The sequence below is a fragment of the Ceratotherium simum genome, chromosome 26 (assembly GCF_057802395.1).
Source record: "Ceratotherium simum simum isolate JZ-2026a chromosome 26, ASM5780239v1, whole genome shotgun sequence".
Classification (NCBI taxonomy): domain Eukaryota; kingdom Metazoa; phylum Chordata; class Mammalia; order Perissodactyla; family Rhinocerotidae; genus Ceratotherium; species Ceratotherium simum.
In genome coordinates, this window is record NC_141925.1 from 40,208,362 (window position 1) to 40,235,190 (window position 26,829).

At 39.2% G+C, this 26,829-nt stretch overlaps 1 protein-coding gene across 2 annotated transcripts; it reads right to left on the reverse strand.

Moving 5' to 3' along the window:
- Window positions 1–1,462: 1,462 nt before the first annotated feature.
- On the reverse strand, window positions 1,463–20,650 carry LOC147913669 (NXPE family member 3-like). Of its 2 annotated transcripts, XM_087449220.1 has the most exons (5): window positions 20,427–20,489; window positions 19,748–20,391; window positions 15,392–15,471; window positions 14,825–15,037; window positions 1,463–1,995 (listed from the first exon to the last, which is right to left on the reverse strand). In XM_087449220.1, the coding sequence occupies exons 3-5, from the start codon at window positions 15,417–15,419 to the stop codon at window positions 1,463–1,465; spliced, it is 774 nt and encodes a 257-aa protein (XP_087305346.1). In that variant the 5' UTR covers window positions 15,420–15,471; window positions 19,748–20,391; window positions 20,427–20,489. The 2 variants fall into 2 exon arrangements, with proteins under 2 accessions (XP_087305346.1, XP_087305345.1); XM_087449219.1 differs by having other exon boundaries at window positions 19,748–20,650.
- Between the last annotated feature and the right edge of the window lie 6,179 nt (window positions 20,651–26,829).

A 26,829-nucleotide genomic window follows, 5' to 3' on the forward strand; every position in this document is an offset into this window, starting at 1 on the left:
AGTTCATTAATTCTTTCTCCAACTATGTCCAGGCTTTTTAAATGTCCACTTAGTTTTCAATGAATTGTTACATTTTTCATTTTGGGAGTTCTGCTTTGCTTTTATCCACATTCTAAAGCCCTCTTTTCTTTTATTAAGGTGACTAAACATACTTTTTTTTTTTTCTGGTTATTCCTATATCTTAAGTTTTTGTAGGCTTGATTCTGCTGACTGTTTTTTCTGCTGTTTCTCACTCTTGGTGTCTTGTTTCTGGTGTGTTTCATGATTTGTAAATATGAGCAGCTCTTGTAGTATTATCTTGGAAGTATATGCTTGTATTATTATTATCCAAGTATAATCTTGTAGTATTATCTGTGGAAAATTCTTTGAGATCTGAGATAAATGTAGGTTTCTCCAGAAATCATATGTATTTTCTTCTGTAAGATGTCTAGAGGTAACACAAATCTAGAACCACTTAACTTTGATCTAGAGATTTTTGAGCCACCCAAGTAGCGTCATGAGGACTGGCTTATGGGTATAAAGTATTAGTGGACACTTCCCTTGCCCTTTCTACATATCAATTTTCCCAAAAGTAGTTTTCACTGTGCTCCCTGGGTCTGGAGTTATAGCTCTGTATTACCCTTAGCCTGAAAACAGAGTCCTTTGAGACCCCAGTTTATCCAGGGCTCTCCTACTAGACTTGCTACTTTGGATAAACTCCAGGACCTTGTCTTCTTCCCTTTGCAAGGCTACAAAACAGATACCAAACAATTAGACACAGGGGCCGGCCTGGTAGCATAGTGATTAAGTTCGCATGCTCTGCTTCGGCGGCCTGGGGTTCCAGGTTTGGATCCCGGGCATGGACCTACACACCGCTCATCAAGCTATGCTGTGGCAGCGTCCTGTATACAAAGTAGAGGAAGATTGGCACAGATGTTAGCTCAGGACCAATCTTCCTCACCAAAAAAACAAAAGAATTAGACACAAAGCTATACATGGGACAAAGTTGCATAAAACTAAATACATGCACATACAAATGAGTACAATAAAACTAGGGAAATCTCAATAAGATTGGTGGATTGTATCAATGTTAATATCCTGGTTGCAATATTGAACTATAGTTTTGCAAGATGTTATCATTGGGAGAAATTGAGTAAATGGTACAAGGGATCTCTCTGTATTATTACTTACATCTGCATAATCTACAATTAAACCAATAAAAATTTCCAAAAAAGGGAATAAAAAGAAAGTATGTAAAATATTATCTCATTTATGTGAAATTACACATGTATACGTGTGATGCATAGACAGATGTATGAACGGATGGTCACCATAATGTTAACAGTGATTAACCCTAGGAAGTAAGTCTTGGGGTAACCACTCTTCTCTGAATCATTGTTAGTTCGGGGTCCCATCGTTGCTGTGGTCCTCTTCACAGTTCTGATGGCCTCCGTCCATATAGCCTCAGGACCCGCAGAAGTGCTCAGGTGGGGCAGATGAAGGAGAGGAGGAAGTCCACCTCATTGCGGACGATGAGCCGTCCTGGGTGGATGTTGTCGGGCAGGGCCAGACTAGAGGTCATCTCCCAGGCATCCACAAAGGCCACACGGAGGTCAGCAAAGGCAGCTCGGAGGAGCCGGTTCAGCTGAAGGGTAAACCAGTCACTGCCATCCACGGCCTTGTAGCGGGTGTTGGCCAGTTTGATAACCACAAGAGTGCGGGGTTCCCGGGCCAGCAGTGCAGCCACGGCTGCCCGGATCCCTGCCAGTCGTCGCACAAAGATGGACGGAGGGAAGGTGGTGAAGTGGGCACCCAGGCCCAGCACCACCACGGTGTGGGGGCCCCCGGCCAGGCCTCTCAGCTCCCGGGCCACAGAGTGCAGGGAGGCCACTGGTATGCGGAGGGAGCGCAGGGGCCAGCTGTGGGCCCGCCAGTGCAGCACGATGCCCTGAGTGGTCTCCACGGCCATCAGGGGCCCTCCCTGATATACAGCATGTAGATTCACTGGCTTCAGGGCTGTGGGGAGGACGAGAGAGGAGGCTTAGGGGTGACATAGGACTGTGTACCTATTGTCTTGTACAAATAAAAATTCTAGTCTCCACTTCCCAGGACATAAGCACTCTGTCCCTAAACCCTAATGCTTCCCCGCTAAATTTTCAAGGTTGCCAAGGATCTCACTATTATCCATCAAAACTCCTATTCAGTTTGCTTTTAATTCTCTAAGGCATTTGGCTTCCCTATGCTGGGTGACCTCTTCTGAAAACCTTCCTTTCTTGCTTTCTGTAACACTACATTATCCCATTTTTTCTACCTTTCTGGTCATTCTTTGCTCAATAGTTGGCTTCCTATTTTCCTTGCACTCTGTGAAGGAAGGCGTTCCCTAAAGTTCTGTCACTATTATCCACTTTTCTTTATCATCTACCCTTTGGGAATTTCATTTCTACCTCTCCAGTTTTTGTCTAAGAGCTGATGACTTCCTGAGCTTTGACTCTACACTTCCCACTGCCTATTCCATATTTTCTCTCTAATTTCCACCATTGCCTTGAACATTGCCTTGATAAATGAATCTATCATCTCTGCACGCATCTTTCTCTCTATGTCCTGAACTTCCCCTTACCATCCCACGTCAGTCAGCCTTTAGTCATATCTGATACCTCTCTGTGTCTTAATTTGAAGTTAAATAATTCAAGTCCTATTCATTATTCATTTTTAAGGTTTCCTATGTCCAACTCTTGCATCCAACTTTTAGTTCATGCTGTTAATAACTCTTGGCTACATTCATCTAACAATATTCCAAACGTACAAATTGGCACTGTTCTGGGTACTTTTGTATACAATGGTGAAAAAGAAATGGAAGTCTTTGCCCTCATAGAGCTTGCTGTCTCTTGGGTGAGAGAGATTTCCTGATGCAGAAGGGAGGTTGGAAATGTTGAGAAACTGAAAGGTTGGTGCTCCTGGAGCACAATGAATGGCATTAGGTGGGGTTAGAGATATAGGCAAGGTCAGGTCATGTAGTCTCTTGTAGAGCATGTTAATGATTTTCACTTTTGTCCCAAGGAAAATTAGAGTCCACTGAAGGTGAGTAACACAATCCAATTTACATTTTAAAAAGCTCATGCTTGGGCCGGCCCCGTGGCTTAGCGGTTAAGTGCACGCGCTCCGCTGCTGGCGACCTGGGTTCAGATCCCAGGCGCGCACCGACGCACCGCTTCTCTGGCCATGCTGAGGCCGCGTCCCACACACAGCAACTAGAAGGATGTGCAACTATGACATACAACTATCTACTGGGGCTTTGGGGAGACAAAAGGAGCAGGATTGGCAATAGATGTTAGCTCAGAGCTGGTCTTCCTCAGCAAAAAGAGGAGGATTAGCATGTATGTTAGCTCAGGGCTGATCTTACTCACAAAATAAAAAAGAAAAAATAAATAAATAAAACTTAAAAAAAAAAAAGCTCATACTTGCTCTTTTCTGAAAACCTGCTGTGGAGGTAGGGGGACTAAGAAGTGAAATGGGAAGCCCAGTTTAAAGGACTTTACAATAGGCTTGATAATGGTCAAGGATGGAGAGAAGTAGAGATAGAGGGAAGAGAGTGGTTTCCAGATTTACATATATATATATATTTTTCTTTTAGTAGCTAAATTTTTCCACCTTTATTGAAATATAATTGAAAAATAAAATTGTATATATTTAAGGTGTATGACATGATATTTGGATATACATACACATTGTGAGAGGATAACCACAATTAAACTAATTAACATATCCACCACCTCACATAATTACCTTTTTTGTGTGTATGATGAGAACGCTTAAGATCTACCCTTTTACAAATTTCAAATATGCAATAGGTATTATTAACCATAGTCACCATGCTGTACATTAGATCTCCAGAACTCATCCCAAATAACTGAAACAGGTGTATTTTTGATGTAGAGTAGACAGGATTAGATAATTGGTTGGATGCTAGCATCAAAGAATAGGAGATATCAATGAGTCCCGATTTCCAGTTTTAGCAGTTGGGAGATAATGGTACTCACTATGTTTCAGGAAGTCTGAATTACGTTTTAGTGACTGGGGAAGAAGGAAGGTGATCCAGCAGTTAGTGCTATATTGAATTTTTGGATGCTTGAGAGGCACCCACATGGAGATATCAAGTTGGCAGCTGGAGTTCAGAAGAGATGTCTGGGTCAGAAAGATAAATTTGGAATTCATTGTAATTATGCATGGTATCAGAGCCATAGGAATAAGCAAGATCACTTAGGAAGATCACGATGAGGGAGAAAAGAAGAAAGTCCAAGAATAACCTCAAAGAACTTCATTATTTAGAGGATGGGTAGAGGAGGAGACTGAGAAGGAAAGACCAGAAAAATAAGAGGATACCAAGTACAAGTAGTGATATAAAGGCAATTAAATAAATTGTTTATATTTGAATGAGTTGGATCTTTCATCTTTTCAACTGAGACAAAAATCCAAACTTCAAACAACATAGCCTGTTGAAGCTATGAGGAAAGAGGTTCCCTTATTCATTGCTGTTGGAAGTGTAAGATGGGGAATTTTGGCGATATCGAACAAATTTACATTTACTATTTGATATATGCGACTACTAGGAGTCTACCCTACAGGATCACTTGAAAAAATAACAAATACCACATGTATGAGTTTATTCATGGTGGCATTGTTTATAATAGAAAAAATTTGAAAAAGACCAGGTGCCCAGAAATGAGGGACATTCATAAAATGAGTCTTGTACAGCAATAAAAAATGTACTGATAAAGAGATATATCACAAATATATTAAGTGGGGAAAAAAGGTGCAGAATGGTCTATGCTATAGGTTACCTTTTGCTAATGGTGTACTATGGGATTTGGCCCAACTACCCTGATGAAGACAACAAAAAAAAGGAATAAAAAAACGTTTTAAAAAATTATCAAGAGAGAAGAAGGAAAGGATTGCAGCACAAAGAGACGGATGAGGGCTGATTCTGAACTGGGGTTATTTGTGAGTCAAGACAGCAGAGATATGAAGCTCTGCTTTTGCCATTCATTCTCAAGAGGTGGAGTGATCATGGGTCAAAGTCCTTTGGCAATCAAGGAGGAAGACTTTAGTGAAATATTTTCTGCTTTTGGCCTGAGACCCTAAAAGATTGACCTGGGATCATTTACCAATCCATGCAAATTCACTGAGAGGTGGAGATGTATTTTTGGTGGCTTCATAGGCTGGCACAACGGGGTTGGAACTTAGAATCCACCAAGGGAGAGACCCTAATGTAACATTCCCTGTACTGGGCTAGAAACTGAAGAACTTTACTCTGGATGTTGGTGTGTACTGTACTCCCAGGCATTACCTAGATGGCCCACAAAACTTCAAACCTTGTTCCTAGACTGTAAGTGCTCTTAGATGTTTGCAGGAATGAAAACTCTTCTTCAGAATAAGATTACATTGCCTTAGGTCTTATGTATACATAAAAGTATTTTTTCAAATAAAATCCTGATTCAAACAAATCTAGTAGAAAACGATAAACCATGCAAATGGTAACCAAAGAAAGTTAGTATAGACTTTAAGGCAAACATCATTTCTAGAAATAAGAAAGTTTTCTTGATAATGATAAAAAATTCAATTTGCCATGAATGTATAGTAATTCTAAATAGCTATGCATCTAATAATATGGCATTAAATAAATAAATAAAGCAAATTTCAAAATACACACACACAGAGAAAAAACAGTCAAATTCACAGTCATTCTAGGAGGTTTTTATACATATCCCTCAGTAATTGGTAAAATAAGTAGACAAGAGGTTAGTAATGATGTAAAAGATTTGAACAATATGATTTTAAAACCAGTCCTATTTATAAAGCTGTCAATTGTAGAATACACATGTGGAACATTCACAAAATTGATTGTATACTGGGCCAAAAACAAGTCTCATTAAATCTCAAAGGATTTGAATTATGTGAAATGTGTTCTCAGGCAACAGTGCAATTATATTAGAAATCAATAACAAGAATAGTATTACTGGAAAGCTATATCACGTTTATATCTCAGTTGAAACCGAGTTGAACTACAAATTCAATATAATCACAATTAAAATCTCAACAGGAATTTCTTTTGAAATTCCACAAATTGATTAAAAAGATTCACATGGAGGTGCAGAAGGCCGAAAAATTGCCAAATGCCCTTTTAAAGAGGAACAAAAATGTAGGTCTTGTCCACCAGAAATCCAAAATTATTACACAACTATAGTAATGAAGACTGGGTGGTATTCGTTCTGATATAGACAAACAGATTCACTAAACAGAATAAAGAGCCCCAAAACAGACCCACCTATGCACACTTGATTCATGGTGAGGATGCACTGCAGAGCAATGGGTAAGGACTGGCTGCTCAATCAGTGGTGCCAGATCAATCAGATATCCAAATATCCACAACTTAAAAAGATACAGTGTTATCTCATAAGTGATCAGAGAAATTCCAATTAAAATCACAAGGCACTATTACACACCCATAATTTTTGCGAAATGTTTAAAAATGATCATATCAAATGCTGGCAAGAGTGTGGAACAACAACTGCTGGCGGAAGAGTCAGCAGGTAAAACCACTTTTTAAAAATTGGCAGAATCCATAAGTCTCAAGACACACCTACGAGCTGATCAGTAAAACCACTGCCAGGTGACGCCCTGCGGAAGCAGGGGAGTGAAGGAGGCTCATGGGGAGTGAAGAGTGACACACACAAGGATATCGATAGTAGCATGTTTCATGATAGGCTTATCAACAGAAGAACGTAAAAATACGGGGTGATATAATCAGACAGTGAAATGCCATGTAACGGTGAAAATGGACGAACTACAATTACATGAAAGAATATGGATGAATCTTAAATACATAATATTGAGCAAAAGAAGTCAGACACAACGGAATTCATAGTGTATGTTTTCATTTATATGAGGTTGAAAATCTGGCAAAATTCACATATATTGTTTAGGAATGCCCAATAAGTTGGCAAAACTATAAAGATAAACAAGGGCATAAATATTATAAAAGAATAATGAGCACATCTAGAATAGTGGGAGATGGAGAGGGAGTTATAACTTGGGAGAGACATGGTATCAGCGGGGCTTCTGGAGTGAGGGTCTTGTTCTCTTTCTTGTTTTGGATGGAAGTTATATGGGTAATCATTTTATGACAATTTGTCAAACTGTTTTATGTGTTTTCTCTGTCTTGTTATATTTTATAATAAAAATTTAAATAAAATCATGTACACCCATTAATATATATACATGCATACATACACACAAATTCTTATATTTGTAAAAAGAAATATCTGATGGATAAATAAGAAATCAACAAAATACTTACCATAGATGGAAGGGAAATGGAGTTTGAGAGGAAACCTCAATTATGGAAACCTCTTTGCATAATTTTCTGTAGTTTTGACTTTTGATTCATGTACATGCAATACATATTCAAAAATTAAATCTAAAAAAACGTGCAATCCCTGAAACTGGGAACATAAATGAAAAAAACAAACCTAAATATTTATCAAATTGATAACAACCACACAGAGAAAGAATTTGTTTCAAGTGACTTCACAACACAGTTCTTTGTACTTACTGAGGGGGCTGCATTCTAAGGACAAAAAGAATTACAAAGGAATATTGCAGTTTGCTCAGACACAAATTTCACACACTGTGATATGGTGGCCGTGTCTCTTAAATCTGTTTCAATCTATCAGCTCCCCCACCTCCACCTGCTTCTTTTTTTTTCCTATTGCAATTATTTGTTAAGGAAACCAGGTTGTTTGTTCTGTAGTCTCCCATAGTCTGGCTTAGAACATCAATAGTGTTTAACATTTTCCTCTAACCTCTGTATTTCCTATAATCTAGCAGTTAGATCTAGAGGTTTGATCAAATTCAGATTCCACTTTGGGGGACAATGTTTCATTTTGCGAAGCAATGCTTCACAGGTAATGATTGTGTGCTTCCATTAAGAGCCACATATTGTCTGGATATCTCTACTTTTTGTGATATGAGCAGCTATTGATGATAACTAACTCCATTAATTCACTAGGGGTTACAAAATGATGCTATTTTCTTTTTTGTGTGTGTGTGTGAAGAGGACTAGCCCTGAGCTAACATCCGCTGCCAATCCTCCCCTTTTTTTTTCTTGAGGAAGATTGGCCCTGGGCTAACATCTGGCCCATCTTCCTCTACTTTATATGGGACGCCGCCACAGCATGGCTTAACAAGTGGTGTGTCGGGGTGCGCCAGGATCCGAACCTGCAAACCCCGGGCCGCTGCAGCAGAGTGCACGTACTTAACTGCTGCGCCACCGGGCCAGCCCCAAAATGATGCTATTCTAATGTTATCATTCCTTCTTTATTTATTAGCTGGAATTTTTTTTTTTTTTTGCTGAGGAAGATTGGCCCTGAGCTGACTTCTGTGCCAATCTTCCTCTATTTTTTTATGTGGGTTGCCACCACAGCGTGGTTGACAAGTGGTGTAGTTCTGCACCCAGGAACCGAACCTGGGCCACTGAAGCAGAGTGTGCCCAACTTAACCACTAGGCCACCAGCCTGGCCCCTGGAATATTTTTATAGAGAGAAATTTCCCCTCACCAACTACTTGGTTACATAGGGAAGACAGGATAAAGACTTGATTCTTTCCCTTTACTTATCAGTTTTTAAAATAACAAGTTGGTTGGCTAAAATTCTCCAAAACGTTATCATTATAAATTCATGGACTTAAACATGTCTGTTGTGTTTCAATCCACAGCAGTTTTTGTCTTCGTTGATGGTCATATGTACTTTTATTTTTTTTGTCCAATGGACGCCTCTTCAAGTTGGCTTCTGAGTTCTTTTGACACAATCTTGTTCGTCTATAAATGGATCTTTCAACTTCATTCAGGGGTTTTATTGTTACTTGTAATAGTGGTATTGTTGCTTTGAAATTACTTTTTAATATGATAGGATACAGCAAACAAGTAATTGTGTTTGTATTGTTAGATTTTCAGTATAAGAGAAATGAGGTACAAATTTAAATTCAAATAAGAAAATAAAACTAATTCTAAAATAAATTTGAAATATCAGTATGAATTCATGATTTTTAATCTATCTATCATCTATCTACATCTTCTCTGTCTATTGAATGGCCTAGAAAAAATGTTAACCCCATAATAATGCGCACTTACAGTGCTCAGATATTAATTTCTAATTTCCCATGAATTCCTGGAGAATCAACAAATTTCAGGTCTGAGGCAGAATAGTACAAAGTGAGCCTGCGATAACTGTCAGAAATCAAAGAATCTTTCTAATGCTGGAGGTACATCAAAAAGGACACAGGAGCCAACTTGTGATTGGGCAGAGACTGTGAAAATTGGAATATTAGAGAAAATAATGAAAGAAAATAATTAGAGAAAATAATGATTTTAGAATAAAAGCTTGGTTTGATCACACCAAATCTATAAAAATCCATGTATCCATAATGATACTCAAAAAAAGACAGTCATTTGTCACCATTTTAAGACCATTTTAAAGCCCATTACAAAGCTCTTTTCTTTGTAAATTGGTAATTAAAGGGAAATAGTTTAATTTTTTCTTGCCTTCCCAAGAGAAGCTATCTTTCAAGCTAAGCTATTAGCTCCAGTTAATTAGAGAAAGCATTATTTTTGTAAAAGAAGGCCGGCTAATAGAGTAGAAAGAACAATCGAGTCAGAAAATCACCCGTTTGTAATACTTATAAAATGACTGATACAGGCAATAATTGTCAGTTGTGTTAATATCATTAGGAGAATAGTTAATGGAGATTTCTGGAATTCATACAATGCCAAAATAACACCACTCTATTCCTTTCTGGTCCCAACGGGAAAACATAACTGTACTGTAGAGGGATCACTGATGATAAATAATCAGATACTATGCATCCCCCAAGGTGCTGCAAACAGAATTTACATCACTTATGCAAACGTTCAAGTTGACTCTATCAAGCCTTTAACTCTAAATTCCAGTCTATAGGAAATACAAGAAATAGAGGACAAACTAAATGTCACCATGGGGAAGCAATCAGAAATATCCAGAGAATGAAATATTTGAGAGGACAAGTGGTCCTGACTTTTCCATAAAGAAGGGTGAAGAAGAGAAAGGACTAGCCTGAACTTAAAGAAATCAAGGGACAAAACCAGGTCTTGGAATGGATCTTGGCTTTGAAAAAACAATTGTATAGACTTTTAAAGGACAATAGAGGAAATTTGATTATCAACTGGATATTAGAGTTAAGGATTATTATTCATTTTGTTAGGTGTGATAATCTTATTTTGGTTATATATATAAAATATTCTGTTTTTAAAAGATTTATGCTGAAATATTTGGGGGTGGAATGTCATGATGTCTGTAATTGACTCAAATACTTAAGAATATGAAAACAAAGTAAAAAGTCACATGTTTATATGCTGATGGGAATGTGATGGAAATAATGTTGTTGAGAGGGAAGATGATTTAGGAGGGAGAGGGGAGATTGGTAGAGAGATGTCCTTGAACAGGGAAGAGGGGATGAGATCTGGAGCTGAAGTGGACAGACCAGCTGTAGAGAGGAGCATGGAGAGCTAATTTACAAAAACAGGTGGGAAGACAGAGAATACTAATACAGATGCTGATAGGTGAGGAAATGTGGTAGGAGGCTGTAGAATTTCATTTCCAATTGCTCATTTTGTTCAAGAAAATGTTAGGTCATCAGCTGAGTGTGAGGTTGAGGAAGCTTTCAGGAGAGAGGAGAAGCTGTGAAGTAGTCAACTAGGAGAGTGGTACGGTGGGACCAGGGCAGTGGCTCTCAAACTTCAGTACACATCACAATCAACTGGAGGGCTTGTTGAAACACAGGCTGAGCTCCTCCCCAGAATTTCTGGTTCAGTAGGTCTGGGGTGGGGTGTGAGAAGTTGCAGTTCTAACAAGCTCCCAGGTGATGCTGATGAGGCTGATCTGGGGATCACATTTTGAGAACCACTGTGACTTCTGTGCAAGCATTAAGGCCCCTGGAGGTTTGTGGGCATGCATTTCAAGTGACAGCAGTCAGCATGGTTGAATGTTTTTCTCCAGGTGTGTTCAGGTGAACAGGTATAGTTGTAAAAGAGGCAGAGAGTTGAATGAGCCAGAGATTATTGCCAAGATCATCACATAGCTGCCTCCTTATCATTCTGGACTCAGCCCAAATGAAACTTCCTTAGAAGCACCTTCCCTGACCATCTAATCTATCTTCCTCTTCACTATCTTGCATTTTCATACTATTTTTTTTCACAGAACTTTTCACTATCTGGAACTGTATGTATATTTATTTTGTTAGTTGTTTCTGAGTCTTTCCACTGGAGTTTATGCACAACATAACAGGAATCTTGATTTTTTGTTTGGTTCACTGCCATATTCCTAGAACCTGGAACAGTTCCTGGACATAACAGGTGCTCAATAAATATGTATTGATGAAAAACAAGAAAGAAAGAAAAAAGAGAGAAAGAAAGGAAGGAGGGCGGGAAGAAAGGTAGGAGGGAGGAAAAGACGAGGAAAAACAAAAGACTACGCAAGAACCTAAATCATTGTATTAGTTTTAACTATGAAGAGAAAAATACTTACATAATTATAAGAATATAAACACAGTTCACTGATATGTCTAAAATTAACGTAAATACATTGGAAAGATGGCAATGGGAGGCTAGCTAGTTGCTCACCACCCCATTTTCTTTTTCTAAAGACTGTGTTTCCCAAATTCCTTGTTTGGACCATGACTAGATTGTGGTGATTGGAACTTGGGCAATGAAGATGTACACCACTTCCGTGCCTGGACATAAAACACCCCATACAACCCTCCACTCTCTCTCTCTCTCTTTCTCTCTCTCTTCCTATCAGTGGGATGGGTGCAGAGGATCCAGTAGTGACCTCTGGGGAGGCCCTAGGGGACAGTGGAGACATAGGATGAAAGGGACCTGGGTTCCGGAGTGTCAGCTTCGAGAACAGCAGTGTGGAAGGCTGCTCCCAAACACTGACTGGATTTTGGGTGAGTTCAAAATAAACTTTTATTGCATCAAACCACTGAAATTGCAGGGCTATTTTTATTACTGTAAAAAAGAGAAGTGTCAAAAATTGATTCATTAGGAATTACTAGCGTATCAGTCAGGGTCCAATCAGGAGAAAGAAATCACACATTAATTTGAACAGGGAAAGTTAACACAAAGAGTTATTAACTATAACAAGGTAAAGAAAATTCTAAAGAATACTATAGTGCTGAGGGAGAAGACCTGAATTCTGAAAGAATTTTTTGGCTTACTAATTTGCTCTGAAGTGGTATCCATTCTATGTATTCCATCTACTGAGTGTTTTTAAAGAATATCTCCATTTGAGATACCTAATTGGTTCTTTGTAGTATAGAAAGAACTCAAAGTAACATATACATAAAATAAAATAAAATTGACTCCGGGAGGGATCTGAGCTTCCACTCCTACCTGGCAGCAAAACAGCAGAAAAAAGTGGAGTACAGAAATGTTAGTTGGCACCATGCTCCCTGCCCCTGTGTCAGTAGGGCAAAGTGTGGAGCTGAACTTCCACTGTCACCCAGTGGCAATGAGGCTGTGGGAGTTGCTGCTCCATTTTCACTGTGGTGGCATCAACAGGGCCCGAAAGGAAGTTGAACATACATCCACCTGGACCTGCACGCTACACCTAAACAGAGTGACTGCCTGCTGAAAAGAACAACGGTAAATAAGATCCAGAGTCTCACAGCTTAACACTCAAAATGTCCTGTAAACAATAGAAAATCATTCATCATACCAACAACCAGGACAATCACGACTTGAATGAGAAAAGACAATCATCAGGTGCCAAAACCAAGATTATTCAGATGTTGGAATCATCTAATAAGGATCTTTAAAGCAGCCATCATGAAAAATGCTTGATTGAGCCATTATGAACACTACATACATATTAGTTTAGTTAAAATTTAAAAGAATCACCTTTCCAAATATGGGCAAGAATACAGAGCAACTAGAAGGTCTATCCATGATGGCGGGGACATAAAATGATACGAGTTTGGAGAACAGTTTGGAAGTTTCTTAAAAAGTTAAACATATACTTATCACATGATCAAGCCATTCCACTCTAAGATATTTACTCAAGAGAAATGAAAGCATGTACCCATACAAAGACTTGTACACAAATGTCCATAGCAGCTTTATTTGTAATAGCTAAAAATTAGAAGCAACCCAAATGTCCATTGACCGATGAATGGATATTCAAACGATGGTATATCCACACAATGGAATACTACACAGCAATAAATAAGGAAAGAACTATTGCCACACACAGAAATGTGGATGAATCTCAAAATAATTACGCTGAGTGAAAGAAGCCACACACAAAAAAGAGTACACATCGTATGGCTCCATTTATATAAAGTTCTAGCAAATACCAACTAAGCTAAAGAGACAGAAAGCAGATGTGTGGTTGCCCGGGAAAGGAGGGTGAGAGTGAGGGAGTGGGAGGGGTGAAAGGGAGGGATTAGGAAGGGCCATGAGGAAACTTTTCTGGATGGTGGCTATGTTAATTATTTTATTTGTGGAAATTGTTTTCTGGGTGAACATATATGTTATAACTTTTCAAATTGTACACTTTAAATATGTGCTGTTTATGGTTTGTCAATCACACCTCAATAAACTGTTTAAAATAAAGGGAACCTCAAATTAGGCCTAGTGACTGAGGGTGACAATATGGCAAATTTCTAAACTTTACAGGAAGACAGGAGTGTATCTGAAATTCCTGTCTGAGATGGGAAATAAAAGTTTAGGTGGATTTTCCTCAAAAACATGGTAAGCAAGTGATACAACTAGCCAGTTGCTAACTTTACAATTGAGTTCACAGAAATTATGATCACCGAACAGCCGGCCCAGTCTGGCGGGCATTCTGGCTAGCTCTTCTGGTCTACCTTCCTCCTTCTCAGATATCGAGACTTGTAATATTTTTGTACTAGGCTGGCTGTACTAACTGGCTGCTTAGGACATACTTTTATTTAAAATAACTACTATAAATGTTAAGCATTGTTTTCTTTTCTAAATGGGAGGTAACTCACAAGTCTTGTGATGGTTTCCTGTTTTCCGTTAATCTTGACTATGTAGAAAAATGGTACACATGGAAGATTTGGGGTTGGATTAATTTAATTTTGGAGGGCTGAAACTACAAGCATTCAGCAGAAGTCACTCGGGTTTTTGGTGCTAAGAGAACCACAGCTCTGCCAGGCACTGGTTGAGACGCAGCAGCAAAGCAGAAAATAAAGAAGGAAGGAAGGAGGGAAGGGGAAGGGGGAGGTAGAAAGGAAGGGGAAGAAAAGGGAAGGGAAGGGAGGGGAGGGAAGGGGAGAGAAGGGAAGGAAAGGAAGGAAGAAAGAAAAGAAAGAAAGAAAGAAAAAAAAAGAAATTGAGGTGGACTGGTGGACGAAAGTTTGAACTTTTTATCCTTCACATGTTAATTCTACTTAAGAGAGGAAATGAGGGTTTTATTTAGAAACTAAATGGGGGGTCTTTTTCTGAATTATCAGAATTTGTATTCTTTAAAAGGTTTTCTTTTTTTTTTTTTTTTTTATGCTGTCATTTCAGCTCACTACTTAACTTCTGGTAAACTAAACTGGAAAGGCAGCTCGCTGGTAATAATTACATCCTCCTAGCTCTAACTCCTTTGCTCACTGCCCTTGGAAAAGTCCCAGCATCCTGCCCACCCTCTCCACCACAAACACAGGAGTCTTGTCTCTCAAAGCCCTCCCTGTTCACCTCTTCCTACATGAGGCCCCAGGTGTCCTGTCCTCTCCCCTCAGGGCCACTCACAGGGCACGGTGTCACGCAGATACTCCCACCACTGCCGAAGTGTGGAGTCTCCCATCATGTGGACGACGTGGCCAGCCAGGCAGCCCAGGATGCTGTCAGCAGTGGAGAAGGAGCGGGCGGAGCAGAACAGTGAGTGCCATACATCTTGGTGGTAGAAGCCAGAGGGCTTTGGGGCTGGGAGCCCAGGGCGGCATGCGGGCCGTGGGGACAGGGCTACAGGAAAGGGAAAAGCAGAACAGAGCTAACATTTATAGCTTACAAAATACCGGCTACTCTTCTAGGTGCTTTACATGTATTATTTCATTTACTCTTTTACAAAAATCCATGAAGTACTATTCTCATCTCCATTTACAAGTGGGAACACTGAGGCACTGAATTGTTAAGCAATTTACCCATGATCAAGAATAGTGATGGGGAGAGATAGCATTTGAACCCCCTTTACAGCCCATGTTACTAACCACAATACTACACTGCCCTGGCAGGGGGCTGGGGCTAAATCCCAGTCAAGGAATAGGACCTCTAAGTCTATCACCCCCCTACCCCCCAGCATATGCAGGCCCCACTCACCCAGGCTGCTGTTCCCTGTGGCTGCCATTCTGATATGGATTGGAGAAATGCCCCGAGGGAGCACCTTGTCTGTCACTTTCCTAGAGAAACACCAAGAGTGAGCATTCAGGTAGGGCGACTAGTGAAAGCTTGAGTCCAATATGGGCATATGATGGTTGACTTGTAATTTCTACTCTGCCTGAGTCCAAAAAGGGTTTGAGGTAGTTACAAGACAGTTAGCACATTTATGATTTGAGGCAATTACAATAAAGAGTTAGAAAAAATGAAGGGAGGAAGAGAAAATCTTATCAGGTATCTGGGAGAAGGACCTTCTACTATCAACCCACTCACTGGCTCTCAGTTCACTAACAGTCCAGGTGATAAAGGAACACCCAAGCTGGAGCACGTAGTTCTTCTCTGACAAATGGGAATATACAAGCATGCCAGCAGAGACCAAGCCTTCCTGGCACTAAATTCTGGAAGGAACACGGAGCAGAATCATTTTTGTTACATAAATACTCAGAGAATGGGGATGATCACCCCCTACTCCTGAGGTGTGGGCTGGACAGAGTGATGTCCAGAGAGCGCAGTGTGAGAGCAGGGTGTGTGGAGAATGGCTTTGCAGTGAGAACCTGACAAACTCTGCCTCAGCCAGGTGACTAGGTCAACATCAACACTCGTCAATCATGGTGATAGTATGTACCCTGGAAACGATGTGATGACAATGTAACTTTAGCTCTGTGATCTTCCTCCCAAAAACGCATAATCCAATCTAATCATAAGAAAAACGTCAGACAAGTTCCAATAGAGAGGAATATTACAATATAATTAACTAACACTCCTCAAACCTGTCAAGGTCATCAAAAACAAGGAAAGTATGAGAAACCGTCTCAGCCAGGAAGAGCCTTAGGAGACATGACAACTAAATGTAATGTGGTATCTGGATGAGATCCTGGAACAGAAAAAGGACATTAGGTTAAAATGACAGAGAACTAAATAAACTATGGACTTTAGTTAATAATAATGTATCAATATTGGCTCATGTATTATAGCAAATATACCACACCAATGTAAGATGTTAATAACAGGGGAAATGGGGGTGAAAGCAGATATGGGAACTCTCTGTATGATCTACTCAGTTTCTTTGTAAATCTAAAACTGTTCTAAACAATAAAGTCTAGTAATAAAAAAATTACACACATAGTTGTTTATCTAAGAGAAATGAAAATATTTGCCTGCAAAAGTCTTATACCTCATTGTTCACAGCAGCTTTATTCATAATAAATAATAAGTTATTTAACAGCTATTTGTTTAATTATAGCCTACTCAGCAGTTCACAATCCTATTGTCTGAGTTTTTTGTTTTGATTAAAAAAATTTCCATTCTGCTTCCGGCAAGGATGCAGTCACTATCGTAAGTGTTTCTGATTTTCATCCACATTTATACATTTGATATACATGTATGTATCTAAAATATTAAATAGTATTGTTTGCAAGTTTTGAAACTTTACATAAATGGTATCATATGTGTGTACTGTTACTTTACTCATGTTTTCAAGATTTATAATTATAAAATTATAAGATATAGCTGTTCTTCATTCATTTTAGCTTCTTATGATTCCATTGTTTCAATACACTGTAATTCATTTATCCATCTCCAATTGATTATCTCTTAGACAGTTTCTAATATTTTGCTTTTACAGACAATGGCTGCAATGAACATTCTTGTACATGTCCCTGGGTCTCATGTGAGAAAGTTTCTTGACAATTTGTAAATAGAAAGCAAATCTTTGGATTGTAGGTTATATGCATCTTTAATGTTACTAGGTATTGTTAAATCACTCTCCAAAGTTGTTATGCCAATTGACACTCCCACCAGTAGCATATGAGATATTCCATTTCTACACATCCTCATCACACTTCTTTTGTCAGATTAAAAGTTTAGTGAATATAAAAATTATTAAATAATCATATGGTTTAATTTAAATTTCCCTGATTACTCATGAAGTTGAATATATTTTTATATTTTTTCTTCTGTGGTTCTTGTTTATGTCTTTTCCCACTTTTCTCTTGAGCTGTATAATTTTTCTTATTGTTTTGTAAGAGTTCTTGTTTTTTAGTTAAGAAAACCTTTTTTCTTGTAATGATGGACATTTAAGATTTATTCTCTTAGCAACTTTCAAATACGCAATACAGTATTATTAACAATTGTCACCAGGCTGTACATTACATCCCCATGACTTGTTTATTTTATAACTGGAAGTTTCTACCTTTTGACCCCCTTCACCCATTTCACCCACCCCCCACTCCCCACCTCTGGCAACCACCAATCTGTTCTCTGTTATCTATGAGCTTGGTTTTGTTTTTGTTTCTTAAATTCCACATGTAAGTGAGATGATATGGTACTTGTCTTTTTCTGGCTGACTTATTTCACTTAATATAATGCCCTCAAGATCCATCCATGTTGTCGGCAAATGGCAAGATTTCATTCTTTTGTATGGCTGAATAGTATTCCTTATAAGATTTCTTCATCTATTGTAATTACTAATCCTGTATCAATTATGTGTGTCACAGATACCATCTTCCAGTCTATACCTTGACTTAAACTATGTTTATTGGACTTTTTGTAATGGGCAAGTTTTTGATTTATATATTGCCCAATTTATGAATATTTTCTTTTACAATTTGTGCCTTTGTTATATCTAAAATAATATTTTACTAACCCAAAATCATAAAGGTGTTATCTGCTATTATCTTCTTTAAGGTTTGCTTTCTCACATTTAGGTCTTTAATCCCTCTGGATTATGTATATACTGTGAGGTTCAGATCTAATTATACTCTTTTCTGTTTATTTACAATCCAATATGTTCCCATTGGTTTGAATGCCTATTATGTTTAGATAAAGTTAGTTATGTTCATGGATCTAGTCTCTTCCATGATTTATGTAACTATGCCTAAACAAATGCTACAATGTCATGTAAAGAGACTTGCCTAAAACTATTTCACATAGAAATTTTGAAATCTAAAGAGATGAAAAAAAGGTATACGATGAAAATACTAAGTAAATGAAAGCTGTTATAGCAATATTCATATTGTAAAAATTAGAACTTAAGACAAAAAGCATGAAAGCAAAAGGAATAATTTACCAATAATATAAAACAATCATAAAGTTGAATGTACTTAACAACATAGCCTTGAAATGTATAAAGTGAAAACTGCCTGAAATTACAAAGAGAAATTGTCAAATCTACAAATGCAGTATAATACATTTATGTCTGAAACTAAGAGATTAAGCAGACAAACTATTAGTGAAGATATACGTGTTTGGAATTTAAAAAATAACAAGCTAAATCAAATAGGTTCAGAATTCCATTCTGAAGACATAGAAAATATGAATTATTTTCAAGGAAACATAGAATATGAACAAAAAATTAGGCATTTGCTGTGTCACAAATAAATTCTCAACAACTTTGAAAGAACCAATGTCATAGAAACCGTATTTCTAGTCATAATGCAAATATGTTAAGAAAAAACAATACAAAGGTAGGCACTCCCTACTCTATATTCAGAAACTAAAAATAATTCCTGAATAACTCATGAGTTAAAGAGGAACTCACTGTAGAAATTATAAAACACGTAAAACTGAATGAAAACGAAGCTCTCATATACAAAAATTTGTAGAACACAGCTCAAGCTATAGTCAGACGGAAATTTATAGTCTTAAAACTATTTTTATTCCACATAAGGAAGATTGAAATAGATGGATTAATTGTTCTGGATCATAAAACTAGAAAAAAGAATGAAATCCTAAAAGAAATAGAAGGAACAAATGTTAAAGATACCAGCAGAAACAAATGAAATAGAATGAGACACCATTTTCCTAGTAATACGGCAGACCCAGGTATTCACACCAACTCGTAACGTTGAGAACGACTAAAAATTCTGGACAAAATATTTTTTAAATCTACTTAAATAATTGAAGATCTAATAAAATAATAAAGAATTTTCAGATGAAAATCTAAGTGAAGACAGGAATTTAGACAAGTGAATGAAGCACTCAAGCCACTTTTGCCCTGAAGTCATTTGCTCTATCTTGAATACCTTATCTCTTATCTTCCCTGGAGAATTCCTATTTTTCCTTTAAACGCCAGATAAATTGTAACCTTCCCTAAATGGATAGCCTGACCCGTTTACTGTAGTATATGTCTGTTTAGAAATATCTGTCAAATAATAGGTGCTCAATAAGCACATGTTGAATGAGAGTATAAATAAATGAGTGATGTAAACTGAGGGAGGGGCATCGGGTCACAGGGACAATATTTAGGAGGAAGGATGTGGCTTGGGTTGGGGCAGACATCCTAGATTATGGGTTTCTTACCATGCCAGCAGGGCCTCATCATGTGGTGTAGTCACTTTCAGGTAACTCCCACTTGAGTGCCCAACCAAAGAGTCGCAGGGCAGGGTAGGCGGTTGAGCACAGAACCAGAGCTCACTCGAATCCACATCTCTGTACTGGCAGGTAGGCCCTTTTGCTCCAGTTGACTGGGGGTCAACATTGCAAATCACAGTCTCTTCAGCTCCCGTGGGTCCTCGGAAATACCCTCTAAAATCAACTGTGGCCCTTTTCTCTCTCCAGATTCTTCGCAGAACCCCAACTGCCTCACTGGAGTGGATCAGCCGCACTTGCACCTGAGCCTGCCCAGCCCAGAGCAGGGGAAGGACAATAGGTATGTGCCATTCTCCAGATCCTGGACATCCCCAGGGACCCCGGCCTTCAAGTCAGGACCCAGCAGCTGTGCCCGAAACAGATCCCCACCATGGGTCTTGGGCCTGCCCCGGTGGTCTCTGGCCACAAGGATGACCTCCAAGTAGCCTCCCAGGGCATAGCTGGCCTGGGCAGGACCCCATAGGTGGTAGGTGGAGTTCTGGGGGCTGGTGGAGGCCAAAGGTCCCCTTCATCTCCTGGGGTTGGAGGCCAGTACAGAAGATGGGTCAGGTTGGCGATTTCCTGGGGAGAGAGGCCAAGAGGGAGGGAGATTCTGTGGACTTGGAGGCAGATTTAGAGGCAGGGCGGGGTTTTGGGGGCCGAGGGTGGTGCTGTCAGGCAAGGAGATCTTGAAATAGATGATCTGTGGGTAAAGAAAGAGAAATCTATCAGTGGTTTATGTTTGCTTCACTTTCTTCTGGGAAGGAGATTTCCATTCACCAAAGCTAGTCCCTTCTGCCAGGTAGGACCCAGGAGGCCTGTCCTGGCTGCACCATCAGGCTGTCTGTCACTCATCAGCCTGGTGTCTGAGTCACGACCATATTTATTTGAAAGGAGCACCTCATGTGAAGGTGAAGTTATGTCTCTGGTTTAGCTCACCTCTCTCCTTATCTCAGGCTTATTCCCTCCATTACCATCTTCCCTCCCTTCCACACACACACCCACAGACATATGTGCAGGCCTGTACCCAACCCTCACATCTCTAGCTTTCCTCACCCCTCACAAGTCCTGCTTCCCTCCCAGAACCTGGCATTCTGAGTAAGTGTCCCCTTTTTTCTTCTTATTCCTTCTCTCCACAACTCCACCTCCACTGTCTCCATCCCAGATTTCCAATAGAGAGTCAGGGGTGGGTGATCCCTTTACTCAATGCTACAAGGATTATAGAAGAAGGGGGTGAGAACATCTCTTAGGGAGCTCCCTCTCTAATTGGGCTAAGTTGGCCAGAAGAAGAAATTCAACCACAGAAACCATTGGAAAAATGAGAACCTTTAGAAAGGCACAGACATAGATGCGGATTGGAAAAAGGTATGAGATACGGCAGGTTATTTTCTAGGAAGACATGGTGTTTGCTATGACAAGGAGTCCCCTCCCAGAGCCCAGAGCAATCTGGTCTCACATGCTGAGAAACACAAAGTTACAAATACAGACCAGAGAATGTAAGGATCCAAATACGAAGAGTAGTAGAGAAAGCGCATGTTTTGTGTGATTGTGGTGGTGGATGTGGGAGGGAGTCTTTGCACCTGGCCTGGTTACATTCCAACAAACTCATCATAAATTGAAAATATCGTTGTCAAAAATGCATTTAATATGCCTAACCTACCAGACATAATAGCTTAGCCTAGCCTACCTTAAATGTGCTCAGAACACTTACATTAGCCTACAGTTGGGCAAAATCATCTGACACAAGGCGTATTTTATAATAAAGTATTGAATATCTCATGTAATTTATTGGATACCATACTAAAAGTGAAAAACAGAATGATTGGATGGGTACAGAATGTTGTATCAGTTGTTTACCCTCGTGATCGTGTGGCTAACTGGGAACTGCGGTTCGATGCCACTGCCCAGCATCATGAGAGAAGATCATACCACATATCTCTAGGCCAGGACAAGATCAAACTTCAAAATTCAAAGTACAGTTTCTCTTGAAAGCATATCACTTTCACGCCATCATAAAGTTGAAAAATTGTAAATCGAAGCATTGTAAGTTGGGGACTGTCTGTAATAGAGTTAGAAGTGTGAGCTTAAGAGTCATCATCTTCTGTTTAGAAGGCTGTTAGTGCAGTTATGTCCAATGTCATGAGGCACAGGGATAACAAACACCCTTTAATTGTCTTCTAAATTGGCTATTTGCTTGCATGTATGTCTCCTCTGCTATACTGTAAACTATTAGAGAGTACTGCATTTTCTCAAGATCTGACATAATGGTTTGCAGGAAGCCTCAGCCACTGGCTTAGGGATGAGAATGTGGCCCCTAGTCAAAAGGCAAGACAGGCCATTAGCATGAGGGTGAGGAGCACAGACAGAGGGAAGGCCTGTTCTGGGGGGCAGAAATAGTAAAAGAGGAGCCCAAATTCACAGGTGATGAGTTAACAAGAATTCTGACTTTGATAACTACATTAAGCTGTATAATGACCCTCCAAGATGTCCTTGTCCTAATCTCCAGACCTTTTGAATATGTTACCTTATATTGCAAACCAGACTTCACAGATGTGATTCAGTTAAAGATCTTGAAATGGGGAGATTATCCTAGATTATCCAGCCCTCAGTGTAATCACAAATGTCCTTATAAGAGGGAGGAAGAGGGAGATTTTACTATAGAAGATAGAAGGTGATGCGATGATAGAAGCATAGGAACAGAGAGAAGAGAGAAAGAATTGAAGAGGCTATGCTGCTGGTTTGGAGACAGAAGAAGGGGCCATATGCCAAAGGATACAAGCTGCCTCTGGAAGTTGGAAAAGGCAAGGAAAGGGATTCTCCCTTGGAAGCTTCAGAAAGAATGCAGCCTTGTGGACCCATTTTAATAACTTCTGACCTCCAGAAGTGTAAGAGAATAAACTATGTTGTTTATGGCACTGTTTGTGATAATTTGTCACAGCAGCTATAGAAAGCTAATACAATTGCTACTCAACTAATGAAGTCCCGAGGAACTGAATGGACTGCCAGCCTACTGAGACTGAAATGGAGTTGTTTTATCACAGAACTCTAGAGCTGGTAATCAGGGACTGTGATCACTCATAAACTAAGGCAATTTAAGATACTAGTAACCAAAGCAACAGAAAGGAAGGTGCAAAAATGCAACCCCAGAAGGAAGGTCACCCCCAAATCATCCCCGTCCCAGTGTTGGCCATGGAGAACAGTGGATAAGAGAGACCCCTTCCAAAAGACAAAACCAAAGCAACTCCTTGGCTGACCAGAGAATTCACTGCATTGCCCAGACCGTGACTTCTTGCAATCCTTGCCCACCAAATGAAGTTTGTGCTCTTGACCTATGACCATGTACATTGATTTTCTTTAATTAAATTAGAGTTTAAACTGTGGTGACTTATTCCCCCTTCACTATTGTATGTTGGGTGTGTTGGTGGAGATTAAATTTATCATGTAAATAAAAATTTCAGGATTATAAGGATATACATCTATTCCTGATAAAGAGTAATCCTGGATTTGAAGCTGAATACAGGATTGAATGGGACCTTTGTCTCATTTGGGGAGGTTGAGAGTTTTCTTAGTTGTACATGAGATAGTTGTTTCATGTTGGGCTATGGCAGCACTTGCAGAGTGTGCTTGAGGCTGCAGTCTCTGTTTTGATTGCTGGAGGAGAAAACACTCACAGGATTGGTTCATCTCTGGGCTGGAGAAGAGCAGGGATCAACATTATAGAGTCTAGTGTCATATCCAGTCCTGTGTGGTTCCTGGGAATGCCTGGCTCACCCAGGCCACTGGAGTCTTGGGGGAAAGTGTACCTGGTAAGGTGTCTGGTCCTGACATGGCCTGTTCACAAGCCCTCACCCTTGGCTGGGAGAATATCAGGGAAACACTAAACTGAGAGATCACAAATCAGAATGGCTTCCTGTCCATACCTTAATAAAGGACAAAAATGTGCATGTGAACATGTCCCATGTTCTCAGGGGCGAAGACTCTTTTTCTTCCTGTCACTTGCAGCTTTGCCCCACACAAATTGTCCTGAAGATTTGAACTGACCAGCAAGAGTGGCCAAGACTTCTGGTTACAGCAAATTTAAACAGATTTGAGAGAGAAAGACCAAGAATATCTGTTCAGTGCACAAAGAATTATTAGACGTGGGAGGTCACATGGATGGTTGTTTTATTATTCTTGATATGCCATATGCGTTTTATATATATTCTCTGGTATGTGTGAAATACTTGATAATAAAAACAAATTAAATTCTCTCAAACCAAGAGGAATTATAAAAGAAAAATACAATCTATCTAGATAAAAATGAAAAGAGAAAACTTCAGGAGTAGCGTCTTTATGATGGTGGAGTAGGAAGCCCTGGATCCTCTTTCCTCCACGAATATACAGATTTAGCAACAATTCAGAGACTAATTCCGTTTGTGAGAAATACAAAAGCTAATTGAAAGGCTTCTATACTCCAGCAGAACACAAAACCAGACTTATCAATGCTGGTAGGGAGATTCAGGACACTCTCTTGCCAGAATCCCTACTCCTATACAGTAACATATGATCAGGAAGAGAACCCCAGCACCCAGCTTCTACTAGGGGAAAGAAAGAGTTGGTCCACTTGTATAGAACCCCAATTGTTCCATGAAGGCTCCCCAGAGGACTGGCTTCTGTCTTGCCAGTCTTGGAATGCTGACAAGACCAGCACAATCTAGCTGCCTGGGAAAGAATAAGGACTACCAGCTTAGGCTAGTAGTCACCACAGCTCCTCCTCCCAGCTCAGCACAGAGCAAGCGGACAAAAAACCCCAGCTCCCAGCTTCTCCTGGGGAAGGAAAGAGTTGGACAGAGCATAAAATGATCCAACTTTTCTGGGGACTACCTGAGGAACTCACCTCAGTCTCACTTGTCCCAGGGCACTGATGGGACCTGGCATACCCTAGATGTCTGGGGGCTTCAAAGAAAGCAGGCAGGTTGGACTAGCACAAAGTTTTGAGAGGTCCCAGGAATCTCTCTGGGTTAATTGGTATGGATCTTCTCTTGTACAAAGCCAGTCCATGAAGACTGGGAAAAGTGGCTGCTTTGCCTAATGCACAGACACCAATACAGAGAGTCAAGTCAGATGAAGAAACAGGAAAATATGTTTCAAAGGAACAAGATAACCTTCAGAAATGGACTCTAATGAAATGGAGATTTATGACTTACTGACAGATTCAAAATAACCATTATAAATGGTTCTCCTCACCAAGGTAAGGAGAACAATGTATGGACAAAGTGAGAATTTGAACAAAGAGATAGAAAATATTTAAAAGTATCAAACAGAAATCATGGAACTGAATAATATAACTGAACTGAAAAATTCACTAGACGGATTCAACAGTAGACTAGATCAAGCAGAAGAAAGGATTAGCAAACTAAAGACAGTTTATTGGAAGTTATTCAGTCATAGAAGCAAAATGAAAAAGAGTGAAGAAAGCTTGAGAGACTTATTAAGTTCTCTTATTAAGAGAACACCATCATAGAAACCAATATTCACATTATGGGAGTCCCAGAAAGAGAAAGGAGAAAGAAAGTCTCAGAAGGCTTATTCAAAGAAATAGCAGCTGAAAACTTCCCAAATATGGGAAAGGAAATGGACATCCAGATCCAAGAAGCCCAAAAGAACCTAAACAAGATGAATTCATAGAAACTCACACAAGTACATTACAATCAAATGATCAAAAGTCAAAGATAAAGAGAAAATTTTGAAAATGGCAAGAGAAAAGCAACTTGTCACATAAGTGTCCCCCATAAGATTATCAGTGGATTTCTCAACAGAAACCTTGCAGGCCAGAAGGGAATGGGATATATTCAATGTGCTGAAAAAAAAAAACACTGCCAACCAAGAATACTATACCCAGAAAAACTGTCCTTCAAAAATGAAACAGAGAGAAAGTTTTTCCCAGACAAACAAAAGCTGAGGGAGTTCATCACAATTAGATCTGCCCTACAAGAAATGCTAAAGAAAGTTCTTATATTTGAAATGAAAGGACACTAAACGGCAACACAATAGCATAAGAAAGTATAAAATTCATTGGTAAAAGTAAATATGTAGACAAATATAGAAGAATATAACACTGTAATGGTGGTGGTTAAATCACTTTTAATTCTAGTATAAAAGTTAAAATACAAAAGTAGAAATAATACTATTTCTCTATTTCTTTATTATTAGAAATAACTATAACTAAAAAACATGTTAACAGATACACATATAAATAGATGTAAATTGCGACAACATTAACATAAAGTGTGTTGGGGGGAGAAGTAAAAGTGTTTGAGTTTTTTGTATGTGATTCAACTTAAGTTCTTATCAGCTTACAATAGACTGTTATAACTATAAGATATTTCAGGGCCTGCCCTGTGGCTTAGCGGTTAAGTGCGCGTGCTCTGCTGCTGGCAGCCCGGGTTCGGATCCTGGGCGCACACCGACGCACTGCTTCTCCAGCCATGCTGAGGCCGCGTCCCACATACAGCCACTAGAAGGATGTGCAGCTATGACATACAACTATCTACTGGGGCTTTGGGGAAAAAGTAAATAAATAAATAAAATTATAAAAAAAAAAAAGATATTTCATGTAAGCTCCACGCTAACCATAAGAAAAATATCTATAGAAGTTACACAAAAGAAAAACAAAGAAATCAAGGCATATCGATACAAAAAGTCAACAAAACACAAAGGAAGACAACAAGAGAGGAAAAGACAGACAAAAGAACTACAAGACTAATAGAAAACAATTAACAAAATGGCAATAGTAAATCCTTACCAATCAGTAACTAGTTTACATGTAAATGGATTAAACTCCCCAATCAAAAGGCAGAGTTGCGGAATGGATAAAAAAAGACTCAACTATATGTTGTTTACAGGAAACTCATTTTAGATCTAAGGACACACATAGGTTGAAAGTAAAAGGATGGAAAAAGATATTCTATGCAAATACTAACCAAGAGACAGCAGGGGTAGCTATACTTTAATTAGACAAAATAGACTTTAAGTCAAACACTCTCACAAGAGAC

Coding starts and splice junctions, on each gene's coding strand:
- LOC147913669 (XM_087449219.1), bottom strand. CDS start 15,419: ATGGCAGCCACAGGGAACAGCAGCCTGG. Junction 15,038..15,391: donor CACAGGGAACAGCAGCCTGG/GTGAGTGGGGCC, acceptor CCTTTCCTGTAG/CCCTGTCCCCACGGCCCGCA. Junction 1,996..14,824: donor TCTGCGTGACACCGTGCCCT/GTGAGTGGCCCT, acceptor TCCTCCCCACAG/CCCTGAAGCCAGTGAATCTA.